This window comes from Syzygium oleosum, unplaced genomic scaffold (assembly GCF_021117445.2).
Source record: "Syzygium oleosum isolate NSW1041296 unplaced genomic scaffold, Sole_v2.1 Sole_v2.02, whole genome shotgun sequence".
NCBI classification, from domain to species: domain Eukaryota; kingdom Viridiplantae; phylum Streptophyta; class Magnoliopsida; order Myrtales; family Myrtaceae; genus Syzygium; species Syzygium oleosum.
Genome location: NW_026607486.1, coordinates 5,162,708 through 5,187,271, shown reverse-complemented (window position 1 = coordinate 5,187,271; position 24,564 = coordinate 5,162,708). Strand labels below are relative to the sequence as shown.

General features: G+C 40.9%; 2 protein-coding genes and 1 long non-coding RNA gene across 3 annotated transcripts; 1 reads left to right on the top strand and 2 right to left on the bottom strand.

Annotated features, from left to right (window-relative positions):
* Positions 1-2,684: 2,684 nt before the first annotated feature.
* Positions 2,685-7,423, bottom strand: LOC115667003 (probable galactinol--sucrose galactosyltransferase 1). Its single transcript, XM_030588643.2, has 13 exons — positions 7,065-7,423; positions 6,402-6,664; positions 6,223-6,313; positions 5,820-5,868; positions 5,635-5,726; positions 5,248-5,355; positions 5,033-5,167; positions 4,525-4,935; positions 4,245-4,386; positions 4,030-4,097; positions 3,809-3,943; positions 3,491-3,708; positions 2,685-3,325 (listed from the first exon to the last, which is right to left on the bottom strand). The coding sequence occupies exons 1-13, from the start codon at positions 7,256-7,258 to the stop codon at positions 2,952-2,954; spliced, it is 2,280 nt and encodes a 759-aa protein (XP_030444503.2). The 5' UTR covers positions 7,259-7,423; the 3' UTR covers positions 2,685-2,951.
* Positions 7,424-14,375: 6,952 nt separating this feature from the next.
* On the bottom strand, positions 14,376-15,247 carry LOC130136163 (uncharacterized). Its single transcript, XR_008815192.1, has 2 exons — positions 14,688-15,247; positions 14,376-14,605 (listed from the first exon to the last, which is right to left on the bottom strand). It is a non-coding gene; the product is annotated as an uncharacterized LOC130136163 (long non-coding RNA).
* An 8,292-nt stretch (positions 15,248-23,539) lies between these two features.
* Positions 23,540-24,242, top strand: LOC130135314 (chaperone protein dnaJ 11, chloroplastic-like). Its single transcript, XM_056304129.1, has one exon. It carries the CDS (start codon positions 23,540-23,542, stop codon positions 23,990-23,992), a length of 453 nt encoding a protein of 150 aa, XP_056160104.1. The 3' UTR covers positions 23,993-24,242.
* The last annotated feature ends 322 nt before the right edge of the window (positions 24,243-24,564 follow it).

Genomic DNA, 24,564 nt, shown 5'->3' with positions numbered 1-24,564 from the left:
ATGCGTGTTGGACCGATGCCCGGGCAGCTGAAGACGGACCATTCATGTCAAGAGTACAGAAATAGATAAAGAATAAAACTTGACGCTTCTTGACATACAAAATCTCGATTACCCAAACGGTAATCAAGATTTTGGCAGTGGAGTGCAGAGCTGCAAGTTGGACAATTATTGAAGATTTGGCTTATCGGTCCCATGTGCACAGTACAAGCGTCCAAACAAAGTAGACAAACTGATGAGACATTAGAATAGTACTTATCGTGAATCGGTGAATCAGTATACCCTTGAATTCTTTGCATGACATTTATTTGAACTTTTCTCACTCGACTCTATCGAGCATAATGCGAATCTCTATTGGTTCTATAATTTGATTTCAACCCCAATGTACATATATTCCTCTGACATATTTCCTTCCAAAGATGAACGATGGTTAAGCTAATAAGGCAACGACCTCATGGCATGGTAATGCCTTGAAAAAGGGCTTCATGCTTATCCGGAGACGAGGGCTTCGACGGATGAGCCCGGACGTTCCTTCAATTTTTGTGCACCAGACAATGATAAACGAAGGCAACATTTATTGACATGCCCTTATCTTTATCCTCTTCCTCACAATAATAAGGGCCTAATACTAAAAAAAAACCTCAAATTTTAGTTTTTGTCCCATTTCTACCTTTTATCTCATAAAAAACCTCAAACTTTAGGTCATATCCCAATTCTACCCTTAACTTTTTTTGTCTCATAAAAAACCCTTAACTTTAGGTTCAGTACCAATTTTACCACAAACTTTTTTTATCTCATAAAAAAAATTCCAACTTTAGATCAAGTTTCAATTTCACTCTAATTTTTTTGTTTCATAAAGATCTCCATTAATACTCAGTCAAAATCGCCCTCAGGATTTTGCGCTTATTGATCTCTCATGCTTGGGAATGTTCCATCTCTCGGGGTCGGAGAGTGCTTGAGACACTAAAACAACTCTTGCTTGAGATATTTCTATCTTTTGGTTGTCAATGAGAAATTTTGGACGGAGGGTTAATGGAGTCAGATTTATGACTCAAGTAAAATTTTATGGTTTTTTATGAGACTGTAAAAACTTTACAGTAAAATTGAAACTAGATGATAAAATTGGGACAAGACCAAAAGTTTGAGGTTTTTCATGGAACGAAAAAAAAGCTTAGGGTAAAATTGGGACAAGACTTAAAGTTGAGGGTTTTTTATGAGACAAAAAAAAGTTTAGGATAGAATCGGAACATGACCTAAAGTTGGAGGTTTTTTTATGAGACAAAAGGTAGAAATGGGACAAAAGCTAAAGTTTGAGGTTTTTTTGAGTATTAGGCCCAATAATAAGTATGTCCATCTTTTCTTCCTAGTTTGAATTTTAAAACGAGAGGGACAAAATTCCGAATCGCGAAACGATGAATGAAGTCTGAAAAACTGTGTATCATCACGACCACCCCTGCAAGGGGAAAACAAGAGGCAGCATGAGAGAGCTAAATTGCTGCTCCTGAAGAGATTCTTGAGCTTTGGGGCTTTGGTGGAAGCTTCGATTCCATAATCAATTTTTCAACTCAAAAGCTTTACAATCTTTATACGCAGGACCGCTATGAACCCCGCAACAAGCAATACGATACGCAACAAGTTTAACGTCTCTATCGACGGGACTCATGTGGAGGTCCTTGAGCTCCCCAACTTTCGGCATGGGGAGATTCGTTCTGTATAGGACAAAGGCAGAGGGTTCACTCACTTTTGAGTGTATGGTCCAAGATGCATAGGCCTCAAATTCAAGGGACCAGTCCCTCATCCTCGACATCTCATGCTCATCCAAATTTCTAGAGTGAATCTGACCACATGTTCTCTTCAAAGCACCTTTTTGTTTATTTGTTTTTGATTTGATGAAGGCGAGCGTGCGAACCATATCTCAATGGAATTCTAGTAATTAACCAAACGAGCAATAAATAAAAAGTGTTCATCGACCGTGGGCGACCGACAGCTTCAGTCCCAAAAGACCAGTCGCTCCTGATTGATGGGTTTTTCCCACCTCAAACAACCTGATTACCGAATGGTCTAATGACGCCTCGAAAACATTTCGCAGGGGGGGATCCGAGTGTTGTATGCTCTCGAGAGCTATCTCAGAATGCTAAAAACCGAACGTCGTTTTTAGCAATAGTCAAAGGTTTTGTCTGCGTGCGTCAAAGATAGATGCGGTTTCATCTGCTAGCTGTTGTTTGATTCCAGCGATGGGAACGAGACCGTGGATCTTGTCTGCTTAGGTTCACGGACTCAATCACATGGCGGACAGTGGGCTGGCTTTTCAGATGGTGTGTTATCATCACATGGAAAATTCTTTGCCAGCTAATCAGTACCATCTCAATCGCCTTTGAAGCCACTCTTTTGACTAAATGTTGCGGGTGGCACCTTTCTATGGTATTTTCTTTTCGCAAAACTATATAAAACTTGTCTTTCCACACAGGGACATTGATATTTTCTTCGTGAAATTTGTTTTTCTATTATTAAATTCTTAGGGGATAATCATATATAAAATAGGTTTTTGGATTTGGGTATTCCAAAATAAAAGTTTGAAGTGACTTTTATATCAAACGAAGTTGCTGCGGAAATGACAGCCGAATCATTTCTCCACCTAGAGACGCAAACCACCCATCCCCTGAAGACGCGCCAAATTTCGACTCCTGTTGGATGAAAATTTCATTTATTTCTTCAAGAAGATCCCGTTCCATAGGAACTTCTCTAAAGCATGAATTGGGTTTTCCATCAAACTTCCGAGAATCGGAGAAAACTCCAGCTAATACAAAGGGGCATCTCATTGCTAAGAACCTAATAATGGAGCGGACATTATGGCAAAGTTAAATATAGATGATGGATTTGTGTTTCGATCCGAGTCGTAGATATCTTCAACTTGAACACCCGTGGAAACCCTGATCGTCGATAGAGGAGAGACTCTATAGGTCGATCACTATGTTCCATTGGTATAACTCTTCCTCTGGAACTCGCAAAGTGAAGGTGACTAAGCCAGATGATTCTTCATATCTGAATTCCGAGTCTTCCGAATCAACGAGTACTCTTTGTGGTCGAACTGAAGAATACGCCCCAAATACTCCACAGCCACGGATTTTCAAGATCACCGATCTGCTCAGAGTCTCGTATTCCAACCACTTGATAGCGCCTCCCGAATTGAACATCTTGATGAGACCTATAGGGGCAAACAAGGCTCCGCTTGATAATTCCTTCACGGGTACTACCGTGAAAACTTCGTATTCCCGGGATTTTAGGGTAACTGGCAATGATGTGTTCCGAGGGACATAAACTACCTCTCCTGCAATAGCCGTCAAGACAGTTATCATAATCATACATGCACGACATTTACAAAATAATCCTTTTCATATGGCATGAGACCCCATCGCTGAAACAAAGACTAATGCTTGCCATTAACAGTTTTGTTAGAGGCGTGTGACCAAGACACCGTGGATGCAGATCATACCTCCAAGATGGGAATATAGGATGACGTTGCCTGTCCAGTCATCACCAGCAACTTTGGGCATAAAATCAACATCATTAGCTCTGATGACACCAGTAGTCGTGCCTGGTTGTTCGTCGTGAATTAGATTCTTCTTTCCAACCTTACACCACCCAGCTCCCTGACAGTTGAAGACTCCCACGACACCAGAAAAATCATTCATGTTCCATATCTTCAGAAGGCTGGAAAATGGAAAAGGGGCAACCCACTGAGCGTGTGAAAGAAAAAGGATATAAAAGTAGTAGTTGGACATGAATGCTTGAAATGTTCAAATTCTTTTACCTTTTTCCATCTCTTGCAGGATCAGTGAACAAACAATCCCTGGTTGGTCTGCCAGGAAGCTTGGCCCTCAATATTGAACCATCAGGAAGTACAAGCTTTTTCAGTAGATTAAAGTCATGCTGACCAGGTTTATCACTGCATCAATAGACAAGAGGATAATTTTCATAGATTCAAACTTTTGAACCATAACAAGTCTTGAAATGATAAGTAAAAAGTCTTACCTGACATAAATAGCGCATCCACCCACTGCACGGGCAGCTCCATGATATTCAGCCATTGGGTGTAGGCTCTGCATCGTGTTACAATTTACAAATTATCATCAAGAGGGGAGTTGAAAGAAGCAGCTATAAGCAAGGAAGGTAAGCACATCCTTAGGTTTGTGCAACGTAATGAAACAGGACAAATATAGGCACCTATAGCGTTTGTTTTAGCTTACATGAAACATATCCCAATCAGGCTGCATGAACTCCCCGAGGAAAATGGTATTGTAAGCAACTGATGCAATATGGATTGTGTGTGATGCTGGATCTCTAGGCCAGAAGTCATCAGAAGCCCTTATAACAGCTGCCCGCTTCGTGCTGAAATTTCAACCACAAAAAGCCCCAATTTAAGTGGAATCGTCAATGTAACATACACCACAAAGGCACCTTTTAGACCTAAATGAAAGTGTCTTTCAAAATGTCTGATAAAAAGATCATGTAGTCAGATCAAAGTACCTGTACAAACCATCTGTGTTGTGACTCATACAAGATATGATTCCATTGTCGGGAAAATTCCTAGAGATAGATGCCTCCAATGCCTGATGATATTTCCTAGCAAGTTTCACTCTTCCACCATGGCCTGCCCCAAGAGTTTCCAGGATATTCTGAACGTCGACTTTAACACCATCAATACCAGCAGAAGCAAGATAGGAGTGGAGTTCGTTGTAAAAGCTGAAAACTTTCTCAGGATTGACAAGGCCAAGGCCATTAGTAGTGATGCTATTGAGAGCATCACAAGGCTCATTTGATTGAACTCCCGGAGATGAGACAGGGTATGCCATCTTCGACTCATAATGTTCCATTCCATCCACACCAGGCCTAACACCACCCCAGTAACCTGTGATTGCGTGCCACACATATGCATACCTGAAATTTTAAAGACAAGTTTCTGGCATTATAATTAGGAGCAACTACTTAATTGAGCTGAGTTGAGGCAGAATCCATATATCACACATATGCATACTTCAAGGCATGTTTTTGTTTGATCTCAGTAACGATGTGACAAAGGCCCAGTGCCGGATCGTCTACTCTGCTACCCTCTTGGCCATTTTTCTGGAACTTATGGTTCTCCTTGATATGAGTCAATCGGTTTGCAAAGCTGATGCAACAAGACACAAGTGTTAACCAAACGCTTTTGCAGCCAAAACTACAGAAAGTAAAATATATTCTTCCACTTACTTAGCAGAGTTGTCTGCGTTGGAACCTTTGCTGGATAGATCCATGCCAACAGATTGCCATCCATCATCAATTATGACAAACCTGGGAGGTACTCCACCTTTCTCGAAGCTGCAAGTTGATGTCAAAAACTTTCAGCCTATATGAGAACTGGTACTCTGAATTTGATGCCACTAGAGATACCAAGGAAATTTAACAAGGATTGTTTACTAAGTAGTGTGGTGTGGTAAAATCGTTTTGGGTAATCAAACTGGCCAACCACCTTGTACTTGAGTCCCACTTATTTATAACCATTTAGAGTTTGTCACTATTTTAGCAAAACCAATTTCAATAAATATTTCATGTCTCTAGTGTTACTCTTCTCGAGTAGTTTATTTTAAGAGTCTTTACCTCTCTAAGCCTTGTTTCACACCCTCAGCTGTGACGTCTGTATAGAAAGCATCCCAGGTACACCAGCCAAACCAGTTCAGCATATCCGGCATCTGAACCATGAAGGAGGACATCATAGCTATGTTTACCATTTCAAAGCATTGCATCATACATATGATAACCTTCTTGAGTATATATATAAGTACCTTCTTTCTCTCACGGTGAGAAAATGTCTGTAGATGTTTCTCAACTGTCCTGTACACATTAAAGAATGTACTTTGAGATTACATCATGCAGATTCAAACCTCAAAATCTAGCTCATCAGATCATCGAAGCCGTTTTTAATATGAGTTCATTGACAATTCCAGTAAACCTCACGCCTCTATGGTACTTCTAGGGTAATTCCAATTGCACGACGCCAACATGATCTCATAATAGCTAGATTGACAAAATTTTTGTCGAGGACCACAAGGCAACTCCTATACATGGGGAAAAAGTCGCTTTGACTTGACAGCAAAGTCGTAACTTTTGAGTACATGTTTCTGAAATACTACGATGTATGTCATCTAGTAAGAATACAGACATCAATGAAGTAATCATAAAACTTACTTGACAGCATTGGTGATGACCTCAAATGGGTCAGGACCAGCGGCCACAAAAACCAAGTGACTTCCCTCAAATCCAGTAACCGCAGGATCACCTGCATAACTCCACAACAGGTTAATCAATTTCAAACACATAATCTAGTTATAACAAGAGAAAATTTATGGTATACTCTTTCCTCTTACCGCTTTCTAAACAAATTTCCAGCTCGTTACGTTCATTTCCTTGCAAAACAGCTCTGAAATCACCTTCCAGAATTGGTAAGAAAACAGTATATAGCGCCGCCTGGTCGGAGGACCCATCTTCGCCACTGTTATCAAAGTGAGAGCCATCTCGCGCTTCCACGACCAGGAACTGAGTCTCGAAAGGTATGTCTCGACCACAGTTACCCATCCTCTGCGTCATCCACCACATTTTGAAGCGAAACAGACACATAAAGCGCAGTCCCCTGAAACCAACCAAACATTTAAACAAGGACTTGGTGAGCCAACCTTCATTATTAGAACAATGAAAGCGTCCGAAAGCCTAGCTCTAATCAAAGGTTAACCCCACGAACAGAGACTACGGATGAACTTGAACGCATCACACGATTACTAATTTACAGTCATAGCAGTCTCCTGCAACTGGTCCTGCAAAAGCAGTTTCTCTTGGCCACATTGTCGTGCATAGGGAGTTGGATTGCTTCGCAAGTTAGCATGCGGACGGAAATAACATCCGTCAAAATAGTTTGAAGAAGAAGAAAAACAAGGCGCATCACTTGGCCGTGTCGCATTGCGCCGTGTTCGTCATAGACACACAGCCGGACGATGAAGAACAAGCCGTGATATCGAGAGGGAAACAAGGCATACTCGAGCCTGCCGACGGGGAAGACGCGGCGGCTCCCGACCTGATCGGACCTAACGCCGATGAAGGCGCCGCTCGCCAGGGCGCCGCCGCCGCCCGCGGGCGCGACCTCGATGTTCGGGTGCACATCCGTCAGCACGCGGCTCCCGAGCACCGTCAGCTTCCCGTCGCTCACGCTGATCCCGGCCCCGACCGTCATGTTATTGTTCGCGCCCCCCCCTCGAACTCAACCGCGAACCGCCTCGAGTCTCAACACCAACAGACAGGAGCCAAGAGGCCGCACGCGATACGGACCGCCACCACGAAAGCACGGCGATCGTCGACGGAGAAGCAGCGGTGGTGTGCGGTGGCGAGAGATGCCGGGGGTGGGGGGGGGGGGGCATTTATACTGGAGGAAGGCACGAGCTCGCACGCGCGCGCTCGCGAGGTGTTAGGCGACACCGATGCAAAGTTCTGCTTTTTTTTTTTTTTTTTGGGACCTTTTTTAGCTGATGAGGAGTCGGAATTATTTGAAATTGCAGTGGCGACGGGACCCCGCGACCCCTCGCGAAACAACAAACGGCTTTGCGTCGCGCCCTTCCCTCGGGTCCTGCGCGTCAAAGGAAGAAAAAATCTCCCCCCCTGTTTTCTGAAAATGGCGGGAACGATCCCGATTCGTTGCACCCGGTTTTATATAATTAACAATTCAATTGGCCTTTTTTTTAACGTACGTAAAGGGGAAAGGCTGCCTGCTGCTGCTGCCGCCAACCCTGCGAGTGGGGGGCCCCACGAGCGAGCGAAAACTTTTGCATCCCGGCCGTCGGTCGCAGCGCCCCCCCTCCCGTGGCGGGCCCCACACGTGCCGGTGCCAGTGCCATCACGTGATCTGCCGAGGCAAAATTCACACGCCGCCCCCTCGATTTGTAGGATTATTGCAAACTACGTCCCGATCTTGCACCGAACGTCCCTCGCGCCAAAAGCAAATGGAACTATGGAAGGACGCGCACGCTTCTATGGTTTCTCGACACGTGTTGACCCCCGCCGGGCTTTCCATACACGATGCGTGACGGACGGACGGACGGCCGAGAGTAGCCGGGAGCTCAGGAAAGGGACGGCGGTGATTCGTCGAGAGGGACGCAAAGTCCCGATTTTGCTTTCTCCCGAAAAGATCTCTGCCTCGTGAGCTGGAACCGACGTGGCTTCCCTTCCCGGTAATAATATCAAAAGGGCCGAAACAAAGTCAAAATAGGAGCGACGACTAATGTCCCACGTGTCGTCTCCTGGATGGCCGAGACAAATTCAAAACAAAGTAAAAGGAAGGAGAAATAAAAGACGGTGTTTTGCTAATTTGAGAAATTGCGCGAGCGCTAATTAGTTGGGCATGTGTGTAATGAATCGGTTGGCGATGGATGGGGGGACAATCTCGGCGTGTAGGGGCACGAGATCAACGTGGGGAGCGTGACATAACACGTGTCTATGACGTGGAGGTGTTGGGATAAGTTGCTTTGAAAAAGAAGGGAAACAGAGATAAAATATCCGGTGCTCCACAATTGATACGCATCCTTGTACGGCGTGAAATTTATGCGGGACTGGGTTTGATCTAAGGGCGGATATACGGTTGGATTCACCGCTCGCGAAGCGTTGGATCGTGTCCTTTCTAAAAAGAGCGTGCGTTGTCGCCGAGTCAGCCCGTGGCCCGCGGACAGCTCAGATCCCACGCGGGGGTGACATCTCTTCTTTGTTTCCTCCCTTTTGTCTCACATGTTCAACGATCTCGGGAGACCACCTAATGAAATCCATCTATGTACCCAAACAAATTCCGAGGCTAATAATGTTTACAGATGGAAGAAAAAGAAAAAAAATACAGCTTATAAAAATATTAGACATTCGTTTGCCAGGACAACGTCTCGAAGAAACTATAAAAGATGGTCGCAATATGCATCTTAATTATAATTTCTATCTTGATTGATTAACATGATTGCGTTGCTTTGATTGCAATGACTTTTATTGATGAGCGCCTTTCTCTATAACGTAAATCTCGTCTCCCCATCTCGAGTTTAAATTAATGCCCGGTGATTGTTGCGACATCAAGTACTTCTTTTTCTTAATCCAATTACACGTTTCCCTCTTCATCGTCCATTACGAACTCGAATTCGAAATGTGTAGTGAACACATTCTCCTTGTTCTCCGCATGCACTTCATTCTTCCGGCCTTCAGATGAGGTGACGCGAGGGATAATTCCTAAGAAACTACATGATCGCATCGCCTCATTTTCTCAATGAATCCAAGTTTGTTCAAGACTATTGGTTGTCCAACTCGACTTCAGCGAATTCTCTCTCTCTTTTGTCTCTCGACAATGCCCATTATAAAATATTTAGAACATTTCATTCATCAGCTCTCGCATGTGCATATAAACCATACCATTTTATATAAATCGATCGAGATTATTCACTGGGTTCAATGTCTTCCTAATTTTCCGAATGACAGTCTCGAGGTTATTTCTTTATCGGGACGCGAGAGAAGGCCAGTTTTGTCCTTCTCCCGTGATGAGGGATAGTCTTGATGTGATGTGTTCCGACTCCCAAAGAGACATAACCAATAAAATGAGGCCAATCCACGTCCACTTCCTCGATTTCCAACGAAGAATACTACACAAACCACATGATTCCACAGGCTATCTTTCGCAACATAAGTTACCAGCCATAACGTGTCTGTCTATCTTTTCGCAATACGATTCCACAGCACAGGCTATCATTTGTTTTTTCAAACCAGCCTAAGGATTCCCACAAAAACCGCCAAGAAGATAACTTATTTCTCTCCGATTCGTTTTATGACAACTCTGGACAGAAATGCATATGATCCCTCGGGGTTTGGTCGTGTTTTGTTTGCATGCAAGTGCATGTGAGGTTGGAATCATTTAGCACGGCATTTTTCGCTTTTCGATCCTTACAGCTTAGCGATGAGGTAGTGTCGGCATCAGTTTCCCCGCGCCTCGAACGGTACACCTTCCCTTGCGGTCTTAAGGGTACGCTCCATCGTGTTGGCCGATGCATTCGGAATTTTGCTCTTACAAGTGCTGTTAATAACAACTTGAACCCAATACCGTAAGGTGGGGAGCAAACTCTAAGATCATCTTTTGTCGGCAATGCGATAGCAAGGAAGAATTATCAAAACAGTCCCAAACCTATTTGCCAATTCAATCCTAAATATTTTGTATTTATGCCAATTCAGTTTATTCAGTTAACGCCGACATGGCAATTTTTAAATATTTTTTTTTGTTTTTTTATTTTATTTGTTTACTTTGTTTTCCTTTCGCTTTCCTTCTTTTTCCTTTCCTTCTTTCCCTGGCTGGCAACCAACCAAAGGTTAGGGCCGATGAGGTCGACCTCACCCTGGCCGACCTCGCCGACCCTAGCCTCTAACCGGTTCGACTATCGGCCATGGGAAGAAGGAAAGGAAAAAAAAAAAGGAAAGAGAAAAGAAAAAAAAACTTAAAAAGTGCTACATGAGCGTCAGTCGATGTCCACGTTACACCGACCAGTCAAAATTGGTCAGATGGACTGAATTGGCACAAATACAAAAATGATTTAGGACTGAATTGGCACAACCGCTATACGTTCATGACTATTTTAGTAATTTTCCCGCGATAGCAGCGTCTGCTTTGCCAACGGCAAATGGACTTTGGAACCTTTGGGGTTCGGTCCTTCCTTGTGGGCCTAGTAAATGATTTTCATTGTGCGTGATTTTATGGGCCTAATACCTAAATTGCCAAGCAAAATCCGACCCGCTTGAATCCTGATGGGTCAAGTCCAACCTTAAACGACTTTCTGTTTAAAAAATCTTACAATGCAAGAGTTAGACACAAATTCGGAATGAATTGGGTGGGCTTCTCATGATCCGAGCTCAACGAGCCTTGCTACTCAGATACCCTCGTCCTTCAAAACAAAAAATAAAACAAAACAAAACGGGAAAGGAAAGAAATCGGGCAAGAGATTGTATTGACAATTCTGTAGCATCTGGGTACGAAAACATTGCGATAGTGGACGTGGTTTGCCTTGAGTTCATCCGGTTAATTTTGACCGGAATTCATTGATGCGAACGATAGTTGTCCTACGTATCACGCCCAACACCGACGTGGACAAATTTTTATCATGTTTTAATATTTTTTCGATTTCTTTTCTTTTCTTTCCTTTTGCTGATGACCAGCCATGGCCAACCAAGTTGGCCTTGCTTGGGCGAGGCCTACCTGGGTGAGGGTGAGCCACAGCAAGGGCTCTCCTCGCCAGATCTGACAAGGCCGACTCTCGCCGGGTGTCACCTAGGCGAGGCCGCCATGGCCTGGCAAGGCTGACTCACCTCGCCAAATCGAGTGAGGGCCAGCCTCATTAGATTTGGGGAGGGGAGCTCTCGTTGGGGCTCACCCTTGCCCAGTCGGGCCTCACTAGTGGTAGTGATGACGACCCTCGCCCAGGTGACCAGCCCGTTCAGCCATGGCCGATGGCCAGTCACTGGCAAAAGGAGGAAGAAGTAGGAAAAAAAAAAAAGAAAAAAATATTATTAAAAATTATCCAAGTCAGCGTCGGTTGTGCCACGTAGGACGACTAGTATCCACATCAACGAATTACGGTCAAAATTGGCCGGATAGACTGAATTGGAAAAATATGAAAAAGTTTATGACTCAATTGGTAAAATTGAAAAGTTTATGATTAAATTGGTAAAAGTGCAATAAATTTATGACTTTTTGGACAATTTTACCTAAACATTGTTTATATACTCACCTCCACATGTGTTGGTTATGCGATATAATTATGAGGCGTTTAAGAATCTCCTTCAAAGCTAGTGAGAAAATATATCACAGGGCCTCGCGCACTTGCAAAGAAGCAGCTGCGCATTACCGTGGTACCTTCACAAAACATAAATTATCTTAATTTTTTTTTAAAGTAAAAGGTTGATTAGAACTCTCAAGTGATTGAAAATGGTAGATACCCGATAGAATCGCCATCACTCGGGAAAAAAAAAAACAAGTGATTGAAGATGTAAGTTAATGCACACTACAAAAAAACAAGGGTTTTGCCACGAAAAATTTGGCAAAATTCGTTGGAAAATGAAATTAGCGACGAACAAAAATTCGTCGGTAATTCGTCGTCGCAAATTTTTGCGACAAAAAATTTCAATTTTCGTTGGTAATTTGTGACAAAATTTTTCGTGACAAAATTCGTGGCTAAATTCGTTGCAAAATCCGTCGCTAATTATTCGTTGCAAAAATCGTGGCAAAATTCGTCGGTAATTATTCGTAGCAAAATTCGTGGCAAAACGAATTTCCAACGAAATTAGCGACGAACAAAAATTCGTCGTCGCAAATTTTTTGCGACAAAATTTCAATTTTCGTTGGTAATTTGAGACGAAAAAAATTTCGTCGCAAAATTCGTGGCTAAATTCGTTGCAAAGTTCGTTGCAAAATTCGTCTCTAATTATTCATTGCAAAAATCGTGGCAAAATTCGTCGGTAATTATTCGTGGTAAAATTCGTGGCAAAACGAATTTCCGACGAAATTAGCGACGAAAAAAAATTAGCCGCTAATTCGGCGTCGGAAATTTTTGCGACAAAAAATTTTAATTTTTCGTTGGTAATTTGCGACGAAAACAAATTCGTGGCAAAATTCGTAGATAAATTCGTGGCTAAATTCGTTACAAAATTCGTCGCTAATTATTAGTTGCAAAAATCGTGGCAACATTCGTCGCTAATTATTCGTGGCAAAATGAATTTCCCACGAAATTAGCGACGAACAAAAAAATTCGTCGCAAATTTTTTTTCGCAAATTTTGGCGACAAAAAATTTGAATTTTCGTTGGTAATTTGCGACAAAAACCAATTCGTGGCTAAATTCGTGACAAAGTTCGTTGCAAAATTCGTGGCAAAATTCGAATTTTGCCACGAATTTAAACATAATCTAATATTTTATTTTTCGATTTTAAACCTAATTAAAAGAAAAATTAATTTCTAGAATTTATATTTAACATTGAGCACTTAATAACGTCAAAATATTATAATAATATGAAAATGAAATACATTCATCAACGTTTTCCACAAGAATGACATAAATATTTTTCTTTATAGTACACATAATGAGAGAATAAATAATCTTGCACAATAAATAATGACGACATAAATGAATCAAAAAAGAATATCCTGCTTTTAGCGACAATCCCCATCATATAAATATTAAACAAAACTACTAAAGATACGGTCCATGTGTGATGCTCACTTCCTGCTCCAGTTTTAACAGATGCCAGTTGAAATGTTGTTGCAACCTCTCATTTGCATAACTTATGCAGAAATTGCATCAACAGCCTCTTCTCTGTATATGCTGTACTTTCGAGGTTCTACCTGCACCAAAGTGTTATCTTAGCCATAATTTTCTGGAATAGATAACCAAAAAATAAGAGTAGGCTTCATTAAATCTGCAAATTCACACTGCATCTTCAAATTCCAATACCAAGTTAATCACCATAAATTTCGTCATACTCACCGAGGCATATCTTACAGACGCAACTCAAAAATGGGCAAGAAGAGAAGTTACAAATATCAAATTCAAAATCCAATAAAATCCCAAAAACTACAAAATGAATAGTCAAGAAAGTATACCAGTAGATCAAAGTGCAGCATAAGTATGGCAACCAAAGGTTTTTCATCATCTGGAGCACTTCGTAGATACAAAAGCAGAACATGCATTGCATTGACCATCTCTTCATTGGTTAACTTACCCAAGAAAGATGCAACATCCTTCCTCCTGTTATTTCAAACAAGAATACTAAGTATCATGCCAAAACAATGTAGAATAGCTTAGGTTCAATCTGCTACTACAGGTTCTCGATATGTTTAAGTTACTTCCTCAAAACCAAAACCACACTCTCCAACATAATCAGGGGAGACCAAGGTACTAAAGATACATAGATATATTATAAAAGGACATCCAGGTATTTCATACCTTGCAATCCCAATCCCTTTACTGTGAAACCTTCAAAGTACATAAGTGAAAATCCATTGCTACTGAAATGAGATCAACAACACGAAATGGTTATGACAATCGCCATCTGTACTAAATGATTACTTCACATAACATTTTAGACAAAATATATCCATCCTGATATGTCTAAGTTCACAGTAAATTCTCTGTAATGATTGACTACAAATTACATTTAAAAGTACTTTAACACATGAGACAGAATAAATTCTGTAGAGAGGGGAGTCTGCAAGATAGCCTAGATCTAAATTAAATTGCAAACACTGCATCTTTAACTAAACATAGATTTACATCTATAGATGGACTCAACAGAGTAAGCAAATCTTCACAATTTAACCGGTGGTCTGATGGGTTTTACTGTAGGTCCCATAAATTTGTAGTAGATCCTCAATAATCGGACAAAGTATATAAAAACAAATGCCAAGCGCAATGTCTATACCTTGAGCTTAATGCCATTTCCAAACTACACATCACCAGTGACTTTCAAGCTATCCAACTCAACTACACTGGGAATAGACTCGAAGCGGCTCACAAAACTTCCCAACTGAAAAAGGCAGATATAATGAAACATGACATTAATATTCGTAATAGGCGGAATAAGAATACACAACTAAAGTAACCTTCACCTTATCAAATTCAGGTCCCAACTCGATAGAAGGATCTTTGGGATTAGTTCTGGCAGCATTTCTAATTAGAACTCCATTGGATGCGGTATATAGATCCAACTGCATATGAACATTAGAGTAACATAGCCTTCATATCAAGTACAAAATGCAGATTGGAGAGTGTTCTGTAGTTTGTAATACCTGGAGAAGAAGTACGTCTGAAGATGCATTCAGTGGAAAATAACGCGATGAAGGGACGGAAATCTGACGACGTGGTCGTCACCGACGCGGTCCCTGGCCTCGGTGACGACCACGTCGGGGGCCTTGTCGCGGTGCTTCGTGGTGAGCGCCTGGGCGATGCAGAGCCCGCTGATCCCGCCCCCGACCACCACGCAATCAACCAGTCCCCCGCCGGCGGTCCTCGGCTGGGAGATTGCGGGGCCCTCGGCGACGAAGCACCGGATCCCGGCCTCTCCCATGGCCACCGCTCGCCCTCGCCCTCGCCCAGATCTGGGCGACGGCGAGGTCGAGCAGCAATGGGCGGGGCCGCTCGACCTCGCCCAGATCTGCACGAGGTCAAGCGGCGGGGAGCAAAATTGGCGACGAACTCTTCTGTTCGTCGCTAAAATTAGCGACGAAAATAAGAGTTCGTCGCTAAGTCGCCAAAATTAGCGATGAACATAAGAGTTCGTCGCTAATTAGCCACGAAAAAAAATTCATCGCAAAATTTTTATATTTTTTAAATTGGTAATGTCAAGTTCATAGCTAAATTCGTCGCTAATTAACCACGGATTTTTTTCGTGGCTAAATCCGTCGCTAATGATGATAACGAGTTGTTTGATTGGAGTTATTTCGAGTACTTGAATATACTCTCCTTGCCAATTTCGAAAAAAAGGATAACATGTTAAATTAATGAAATCATTTTTTGGGTATGAGATTAACTTTTTTCTCTTAATAGGAGATTGAAAAAGAACGTTGTGTTAGCCTGTCCGCACTCCACCCGATACTATTTAGATATGTCTATTTTTTAAAGGAGAAATTATACTTTTCTTCCATATACTATCATGCATTTTTAATGAAGCCTCTGTCCTTTTAATTTTAATTTGGTAATAAAATCTTTCTAATTTTTTTTCAAGTCCCTTCAACATCAAATCCATTCGAATTTAGCTGATATGACCGTCGAACGTTGCTAATGTATGATGCGAATAAAATATGTGAATTTCTACATGGACATGTCGCGTGAATTTTGCCACGAATTGGTGTTGGACTTAAATGAAAATTTGTGCAAATAAAAGAACTTGGTTAGATAAATAAAAAATACACAGACTAAAAAAGTACGAAATAAATGGATAAAAGGTATATTCTTTTCTTTTTGAAAAATACCAAATGCACAGATTACTTTTACTTTTGGAGAGTACTATGCATCTTCGCTTTAGTTATCACTACACCCCTCCGCCAAAATATAAAAAATATCATTTCCAACCTAAGAAAAATGCATTGTTAAAAAAAAATGAGTCGACGGAAAATATTTTCCCAAGTCAATGGAAGCCTTATGCTTAAATTTGAGAAAATGATTTTTTCTTTTGAGAAGTTGGAAAATATTTCAAATATATGATTAAGTGTCAGCACTTGAATCTGAAACTCTACGGTTGGGCACGAAAATCTTAATGTTGGTTCCCAGGTCCCGGCATTCGGGACCAAGTATCCATCGGCCTGGAGCCCGGGTCCCCAGCACCCACGCCCAGGTCTATCGAGGGCGGGGTTGAACCCCCGGTGCCTGGAGGCTCATAAAAGCTGTGCTCGAGTCGCTAATGCTCGGGCTTTAGTCCACAAAGGCCGTACGCGGGTCCTCGACGCTCGGGCTCGCGTCCGTGATCAATGAAATGTTCGCTTTTATAAAAATATGACTAAAAAATTTATAGTTTTAATTATTTTTTAAATTTGAAATTTGAAATTTCTTTCTCTTCTTTTTTTTTCTTTTTCCTTATCTCTCACCCAGTGGCCAACCACGAGCACAATCAGCAATAGATCGTGGGCCTCGCCCGAGGCTGGTGAGGTCATCCCTTGCTTGTGGCCGGCTACTGGCCATCAGCCGAGAAAGAAGGGAAAAAAAAGAAAAAAATTCAAATTCTTTGGTAATTTTTAGATTTTCCCTACCAAATGGTGAAAAAAAAATTTATTTCATTTGCAAGCTTCAACCAAATACCAAAAAATATTATCATTTTCATGAAAAATGACTTCTCATAAACATTTTCAAGAAAATATTATATTTTCCGCGAAATAAACATAATCTAAAATCGTGATCAAACGTGTTGGGGTTTGTTGAGGTAGCTGTCGTGGCTAATTTGCGATGAAATTAGCGACCAGATCTGGGCGTAGTCGACGGCGAGGAGGAGATTTGGTTCGGGCTTCTTCTTTGGCGAGGAGGACGGCGAAGAGGATGACTTTACATTTGTTTGTCGGCATTTTTTTGAAATTCGTGGCAAATTTGCCATGAATTTTGCCACGAATTTTAAAAAAAAAAAGCATTTATTCTACTATGTTCTATTTTCGTGGCAAATTTGCCATGAATTTTGCCACGAAAATAAAAAAAACGCATTTATTCTATTATGTTCTATTTTCATGGCAAAATTCGTGGTAAATTTTCAAAAAAAGGCATTTATTCTACTATGTTCTATTTTCGTGGCAAATTTACCAAGAATTTTGCCACGAAATTTTTAAAAAAGGCATTTATTCTAATATGTTCTATTTTCGTGGCAAATTTGCCACGAATTTTAAAAAAAGGCATTTATTCTAATATGTTCTATTTTCGTTGGAAAATTCATGGCAATTGCCACGAATTTCAAAAAAAGACATTTACTCTAATATGTTCTATTTTCGTTGGAAAATTCGTGGCAAATTTGCAACGCATTTTGCCACGAATTTTAAAAAAAGGCATTTATTCTAATATGTTCTATTTTCGTTGGAAAATTCGTGGCAAATTTTCCACGAATTTTGCCACGAATTTGAAAAAAAGGCAATTATTCTAATATGTTCTATTTTCGTTGGAAAATTCATGGCAATTGCCACGAATTTTCCAACAAATTTCAAAAAAACGCATTGACTCTAATATGTTCTATTTTCGTTGGAAAATTCGTGGCAAATTTGCCACGAATTTTGCCACGAATTTTAAAAAAAGGCATTTATTCTAATATGTTCTATTTTCGTTGGAAAATTCGTGGCAAATTTGCCACGAATTTTAAAAAAAAGGCATTTATTGTAATATGTTCTATTTTCGTTGGAAAATTTGTGGCAAATTTGCCACGAATTTTAAAAAAAGGCATTTATTCTAATATGTTCTATTTTCGTTGGAAAATTCCCACGAATTTCAAAAAAACGCACTGACTCTAGTATGTTCTATTTTCGTTGGAAAATTCGTGGCAAATTTGCCACGAATTTTGAAAAAAAGGCATTTATTCTAATATGTTCTATTTTCGTTGGAAAATTCGTGGCAAATTTGCCACGAATTTTGCCACGAATTTGAAAAAAAGGCATTTATTCTAATATGTTCTATTTTCGTTGGAAAATTCGTGGCAAATTTGCCACGAATTTGAAAAAAAGGCATTTATTCTAATATGTTCTATTTTCGTTGGTAAATTCGTGGCAAATTTGCCACGAATTTTGCCAAGAATTTCAAAAAAACGTATTTACTCTAATATGTTCTATTTTCGTTGGAAAATTCGTGGCAAATTTGCCACGAATTTTAAAAAAAGGCATTTATTCTAATATGTTCTATTTTCGTGGCAAAATTCGTGGCACCACGAATTTTGCCACGAATTTTACAAAAAGGCATTTATTCTAATATGTTCTATTTTCGTTGGAAAATTTGTGGCAAATTTGCCACGAATTTAAAAAAAAAACGCATTTACTCTAATATGTTCTATTTTCGTTGGAAAATTTGTGGCAAATTTGCCATGAATTTGAAAAAAAGGCATTTATTCTAATATGTTCTATTTTCGTTGGAAAATTCATGGCAAATTTGCCACGAATTTTACCACGAATTTCAAAAAAACGCATTTACTCTAATATGTTCTATTTTCGTTGGAAAATTCGTGGCAAATTTGCCACGAATTTTGCCATGAATTTTAAAAAAAGGCATTTATTCTAATATGTTCTATTTTCGTTGGAAAATTCGTGGCAAATTTGCCATGAATTTTGCCACGAATTTAAAAAAAAAAGGCATTTATTCTAATATGTTCTATTTTTGTTGGAAAATTCGTGGCAATTGCCACGAATTTTCCCACGAATTTCAAAAAAACGCATTGACTCTAATATGTTCTATTTTCGTTGGAAAATTCGTGGCAAATTTGCCATGAATTTTAAAAAAAGGCATTTATTCTAATATGTTCTATTTTCGTTGAAAAATTCGTGGCAAATTTTCCACGAATTTTGCCACGAATTTTTAAAAAAGGCATTTATTCTAATATGTTCTATTTTCCAACGAATTTCAAAAAAACGCATTGACTCTAATATGTTCTATTTTCGTTGGAAAATTCGTGGCAAATTTGCCACGAATTTTGCCACGAATTTGAAAAAAAGGCATTTATTCTAATATGTTCTATTTTCGTTGGAAAATTCGTGGCAAATTTGCCACGAATTTTGCTACGAATTTGAAAAAAAGGCATTTATTCTAATATGTTCTATTTTCGTTGGTAAATTCGTGGCACATTTGCCACGAATTTAAAAAAAACGCATTTACTCTAATATGTTCTATTTTCGTTGGAAAATTCGTGACAAATTTGCCACGAATTTTAAAAAAAGGCATTTATTCTAATATTGTCTATTTTCGTGGCAAAATTCGTGGCAAATTTGCCACGAATTTTACAAAAATGCATTTTATTCTAATATGTTCTATTTTCGTTGGAAAATTCGTGGCAAATTTGCCACGAATTTCAAAAAAACGCATTTACTCTAATATGTTCTATTTTCGTGGCAAATTTGCCACGAATAATTTTTCGTCGCAAATTAGCCACGAATAATTTTTCGTCGTAAATTTGCCACGAATAATTTTTCGTAGCAAATTTTATCGCAAATTAGGGATGAAAAATTATTCGTAGCAAATTTCGTGGCAAATTTGCCACGAATAAATTTTCGTGGCGAATTTCGTCACAAACTTGCGACGAAAAATTTTTCGTGGCTAAATCCTTATTTTTTTGTAGTGGCGGAGGAGTTTCCACGTTCTTTCTCCTAATCTTTCAATCATTATCGCACGCCATGATTGAGTACACTCAACCTATGCGAAGGTCCTCGTGAAATTTTCTATCATTTTGGATGACATGCGTTCTAGAAAAAGCGAGGGGTTGTTTGGTGGAGCATGACTTTCATTTCATCATCAGCTTAACCCAACAAGTAGTATGGACTGCAAAGTAGAAAAAGTTGAGTCCTGCTCAGCACATTGACAGTGTCAACCCAACCATATGATAAAAAGAATTCATTATTTTTCTTGTTCTTAGGAAGATAAGTCAAGATAAGCCAATAAGAACTGATGCCACGAAAACTTTCTATATTTACATAACATGATGCATGCCATCTTTCTAACTAAAGTGATTTTAATATACACATACAAATTGTCCCGTTCACGAGTCTAGAGTGAAGCTCTATCAAACAAAATTGTGAATATATAGCGACTTTTATGGTGCCGTGGCCCGGGAGGTCTTGTTGGAAGAGGATCGTATCCTCGAATTCACACTTCTTATGTAAATCTAGCCAAGAATAATCTCGCTCGCACTCGTAACGTTCATTTCAAGTTATAAGTTCTAATTGTTTATCCCGCGATTGAGTCCCCAAAACTCAAATCGAAACCCGAAATGTTCACAATCCCAGCTTGAACTTGATTCAAAGTTAAATTAAGTCACAATATCAAAACACAACTAAAAACGGAACTACACCATTTCACTTAGAGTCAAGACATGCTCATTTAATCACATTTATGCTTCATTTACAGGAAGACGAAAAACTATCCTAATCACTAAAATACCCTTGGAATTCATTCATTAAATTAAAGGAACAAGCTAATTAAGCAACATTTATGTACAAACTATTATCATGATGTTATTTTTGTGATAAAATATAACCCGTCACGAACTTATCAGTGTATTAGCAATTCGACGAAAGCCCAATTTCTACTTCGGTTGCATAAGGAAAACCTACAAAAAAAAATCGACCCGCTCCAATCCACGGACGCTATAGAGAAACGGGTCGTGTTTTCGCACCATCATTGTTGGAGGAAACCCTAGCTGTGGAATTTTTTTTTCCTTGGTCAAAATATGCCCATGGATACGATCGGAGGAAAATATTGCATTGGAGAGGAGATATTTAACATCGGGATGAATGGACGGATGACCAAACCAGATCGAAAAAAGCACCTAAAGTTTGGTGGTCAATGAGAAGCCTTCCAGAAGCTTTTGGGATCTGCCAAACCCCGAGCGCACATGACAACATGCGTTTAGCTGTAACCTCATACCCAATCGAGCGACCGCGAACTTGACTTCAGCTCCGGACCATACCGGGACCAGGCCTTCTAGAACTCCTCGCACGTGCCCCGACCAATCAGAGCCACTCAAAAAAAAAACTCGAACAGATGAATGGACCGACCCCTCATGTCCTTTTTCATCTTGGGGCGCGCTCCTAGAGCATAACCACACTTCACCTAATGTTGATTATCGCTAATCATTTTTTAAAAAGATAACAAAAAAAATCCGCAATAATTGATGTGCTGTAATCAACTTGTACAGAAAAATTATCCAACCGGTCCTAAACCCGTTATATAAATATCATTTCGGATTTAAAATTTTTAATTCCGTATGTTTCGTCCTAAATATTTAAGTGAAATTTCAATGTAACCATTTTGATTAATTTTTGTTGGAAATAGATTGGACCACCGCATCAGCGATTGTCAGCGAAAATTAATCAGAATGGCTATATTGAAATTTCGCGCAAAGATTTGTGATTAAATAAATAAAATTAAAATGTTTAGGACTGAATTATCTGATTGGATAATTTTTCCTGACTTCAACTTGAAGAGACGAGAGCTTGTTTCTCTCTAAAGCGTTCAAGAGGGGAGATTTTTATCTTGGCACTCGATAGGCTGAGGACGGCTTCGTCGATCTCCGGGCCCACGGCCTCGAGGGCTCTCAACCGCATGCCGCTTTTGTAGGTCCTCCTAAGTCCTAACACGCAAAATGCTGATCTAGGAAGGGCTCTCAACCGCATGCTGCTTTTGTAGGTCCTCCTAAGTCCTAACACGCAAATGCTGATCTAGGAAGAGCTCTCAACCGCATGCTGCTTTTGTAGGTCCTCCTAAATCCTAACACGCAAATGCTGATCTAGGAAGGAGTACATGCAACTTGCGCTCTCATGTTCCAGAAGTAAACGACACTCTGTGCTTTACAATTTGCAATATAAAAAGAAGGAGCAATTTGGAAACTAAACACGAAAAGAAATATAATTTGATCCGGTCTTGTTCATGCAGTTTCCACGTGAGATGTGAATTTCCACGAAAATAACGCTGACAATTTTTTTGCCTCCTCCTTCCAAGGTACAAGCATGAGATTCTTGCGGGTCAAGAAAAAAGCAATTCGCGCGAGACAGCATAAATAAAGAGGAATAGAGTCAACGATGGACATAAGTTGGAAGATTAGTTTATAAAATGCCGTGGTAATTTGTCTATGAAATGTTCGTTCCTTGTAAGTGTTGTCGTGGGGATCTTGTATCGATTACAAATATGTTCGAGGTTTGAGCCTTTGGGAATGTCATCGCTTGATAGCACCGAAAATTACAGTTGCCCTCCGATCCATCAGTTAGATTGGGTGAGACATTCAACATGGAAGCGGAGCTCGATTCTGCACGTTTTATGTCTCAATTAGTATTATGTTTCACATTTGGTTTCTTGTTTATCCTGTTCCCCGTTCTTCTATTATGTGTTCGAGACATTTGTCTTGTTGTTCTACATTGTTTTGGTTTGCACTTCATACATAAGACGGTCATTACCGTGATTTTAGGGCTCTTTTAAGAAAAAAATCTAAACATAAAGTGCTTTCTGTCACTTGACAACACTGAGGAAAATGGAAAACAAGTCAATCAGCAGTATTTTCACGGCCAACAAAAATTAATACTCAAATTGAGAAAATGTGATCTTCGTCTTTAAAAATCGAAACACATTTTTCATGGATTTGTTTCCACCTCCACCGCCACTAGAGGCGATCAACAGGCCGCAGGTCGCTCGGCAATGGATGGGCCTGGGGCAACATCCTTACCGAGAACGCTCAATCGCCCAACTTGGGCTCGGCCTAACATTCATGCGCAGATTCTACAACCTAAGTTGGCTCGAGTAACGCATCAGGCTCGACCAGCCCAGTGATCCCCTCTAATTATCGCCTCAGATCTTATCTAGAATCGACATCACTATTGACATGCCCAAGGACCCAACACAAGGACCACCCTACAAAAGGATTCGAGAATCGCCAAATCTCACGAAAAAAAAATTTGCCCGGAAACAACTTTCGAGCAAGATCAAAATTTCGGGATTCGCCGTGCTCCCATCTATGGGAAGATCCGAAGCCAGATTCGCCTTCTAGAAGCTAAGGAAGGCCAGGTCAAAACACGCCGTAGCTGCGCAGGAAATTGCAAGAAACCCCATCAAGACAGCACGCTTGGCCCCACCGCATCCACTTCACCACTCAAATCTCAACTCCGATGTTGACTCTATAAAAACCAAACCCCCACCCATCCACCCTCCTCCCTCCTCCTCCTCCTCCTCCTCGTCCGCCATTCCATATTCATTCACACCTCGCACCACCACCACAGCCTCCAGCGATCAAATTTCTCCCTCTCCGATGCTCGCCCTCGCGGCCTCGCCGAACCTCGCCTCCTCCCCCCGCCGCCGCCGCGGCCCCCCTCCCCCTCTTTCCCCCGCCGCCAACCGCCGCTCGCCCCTCGTGGCCCTGGAGCCCCGGAGGCGGGCTGCCGCCGCGGCGGCGGCGGCGGCGAAGGCGGCGAGCCTCTACGAGGTGCTGCGCGTCGAGCGGACCGCGTCGCCGACCGAGATCAAGGGCGCGTACCGCACGCTCGCCAAGCTCTACCACCCGGACGCCCTGCGCCGGGTCGAGGCCGGATCGGAGGACGGCCGGGACTTCCTGGAGATCCACGACGCGTACGCCACGCTCTCCGACCCGTCGGCGAGGGCCCTGTACGACCTCTCCCTCGGGCCGCACCAGCGGAGGCGGCCCGCGAGCGGCGGCGCCTGGTGTTGCCCGACCCGGAGGTGGGACACGGATCAGTGCTGGTAGCTCGGAGCCGATGGAGTATTATCCCAATTTGCATTCTTTTTTCTTTTAGGTTTTTTGTTTTCCTTCCAAAAAACCTTCTTTTAATTGTCGAGATGAAAAGGAGAAAGAAAAAATGGAAGTTTTCAGCTTCTTGTCCGCTTCGCCGGAGCTGACGATGTGGGCCGTCGAGTAGCGTTTTGTAAATTCTACGCCCCGAATATTTTGGATTGATATTCCAAAAAAGTCCGGTTCATAAATGATCTTCTAATTATATTTATTGAGCAAAGTAGAAACTAAATTATATGTAAAGCAAAACATTCGATCGTTCGTGTCCATGCCCAATGCCCAATGCCCAATTATACATTCACATCTAGTAAATGCGTTTTATTTTGCGAACAATCAGTGATTAAAATAATATATGTTTAAAAATTTTTGTCGATAATGAAATACTTTTCATCGGTACTTTCTCGTAAGCGATGCAAGTGACTCAAAGCATCCAATTAGCTATAATATTGAACTTAGCAAAAAATACCAAAGAAGTCATAAACATATTGCATTAATAACAATTCAGTTTTAAACCTTTTAATTTGATC

Coding starts and splice junctions, on each gene's coding strand:
- LOC130135314 (XM_056304129.1), top strand. CDS start 23,540: ATGCTCGCCCTCGCGGCCTCGCCGAACCTCGCCTCCTCCCCCCGCCGC.
- LOC115667003 (XM_030588643.2), bottom strand. CDS start 7,258: ATGACGGTCGGGGCCGGGATCAGCGTGAGCGACGGGAAGCTGACGGTG. Junction 6,665..7,064: donor TTCCCCGTCGGCAGGCTCGA/GTATGCCTTGTT, acceptor GGTTGGTTTCAG/GGGACTGCGCTTTATGTGTC. Junction 3,326..3,490: donor CCTATATTCCCATCTTGGAG/GTATGATCTGCA, acceptor CGGCTATTGCAG/GAGAGGTAGTTTATGTCCCT.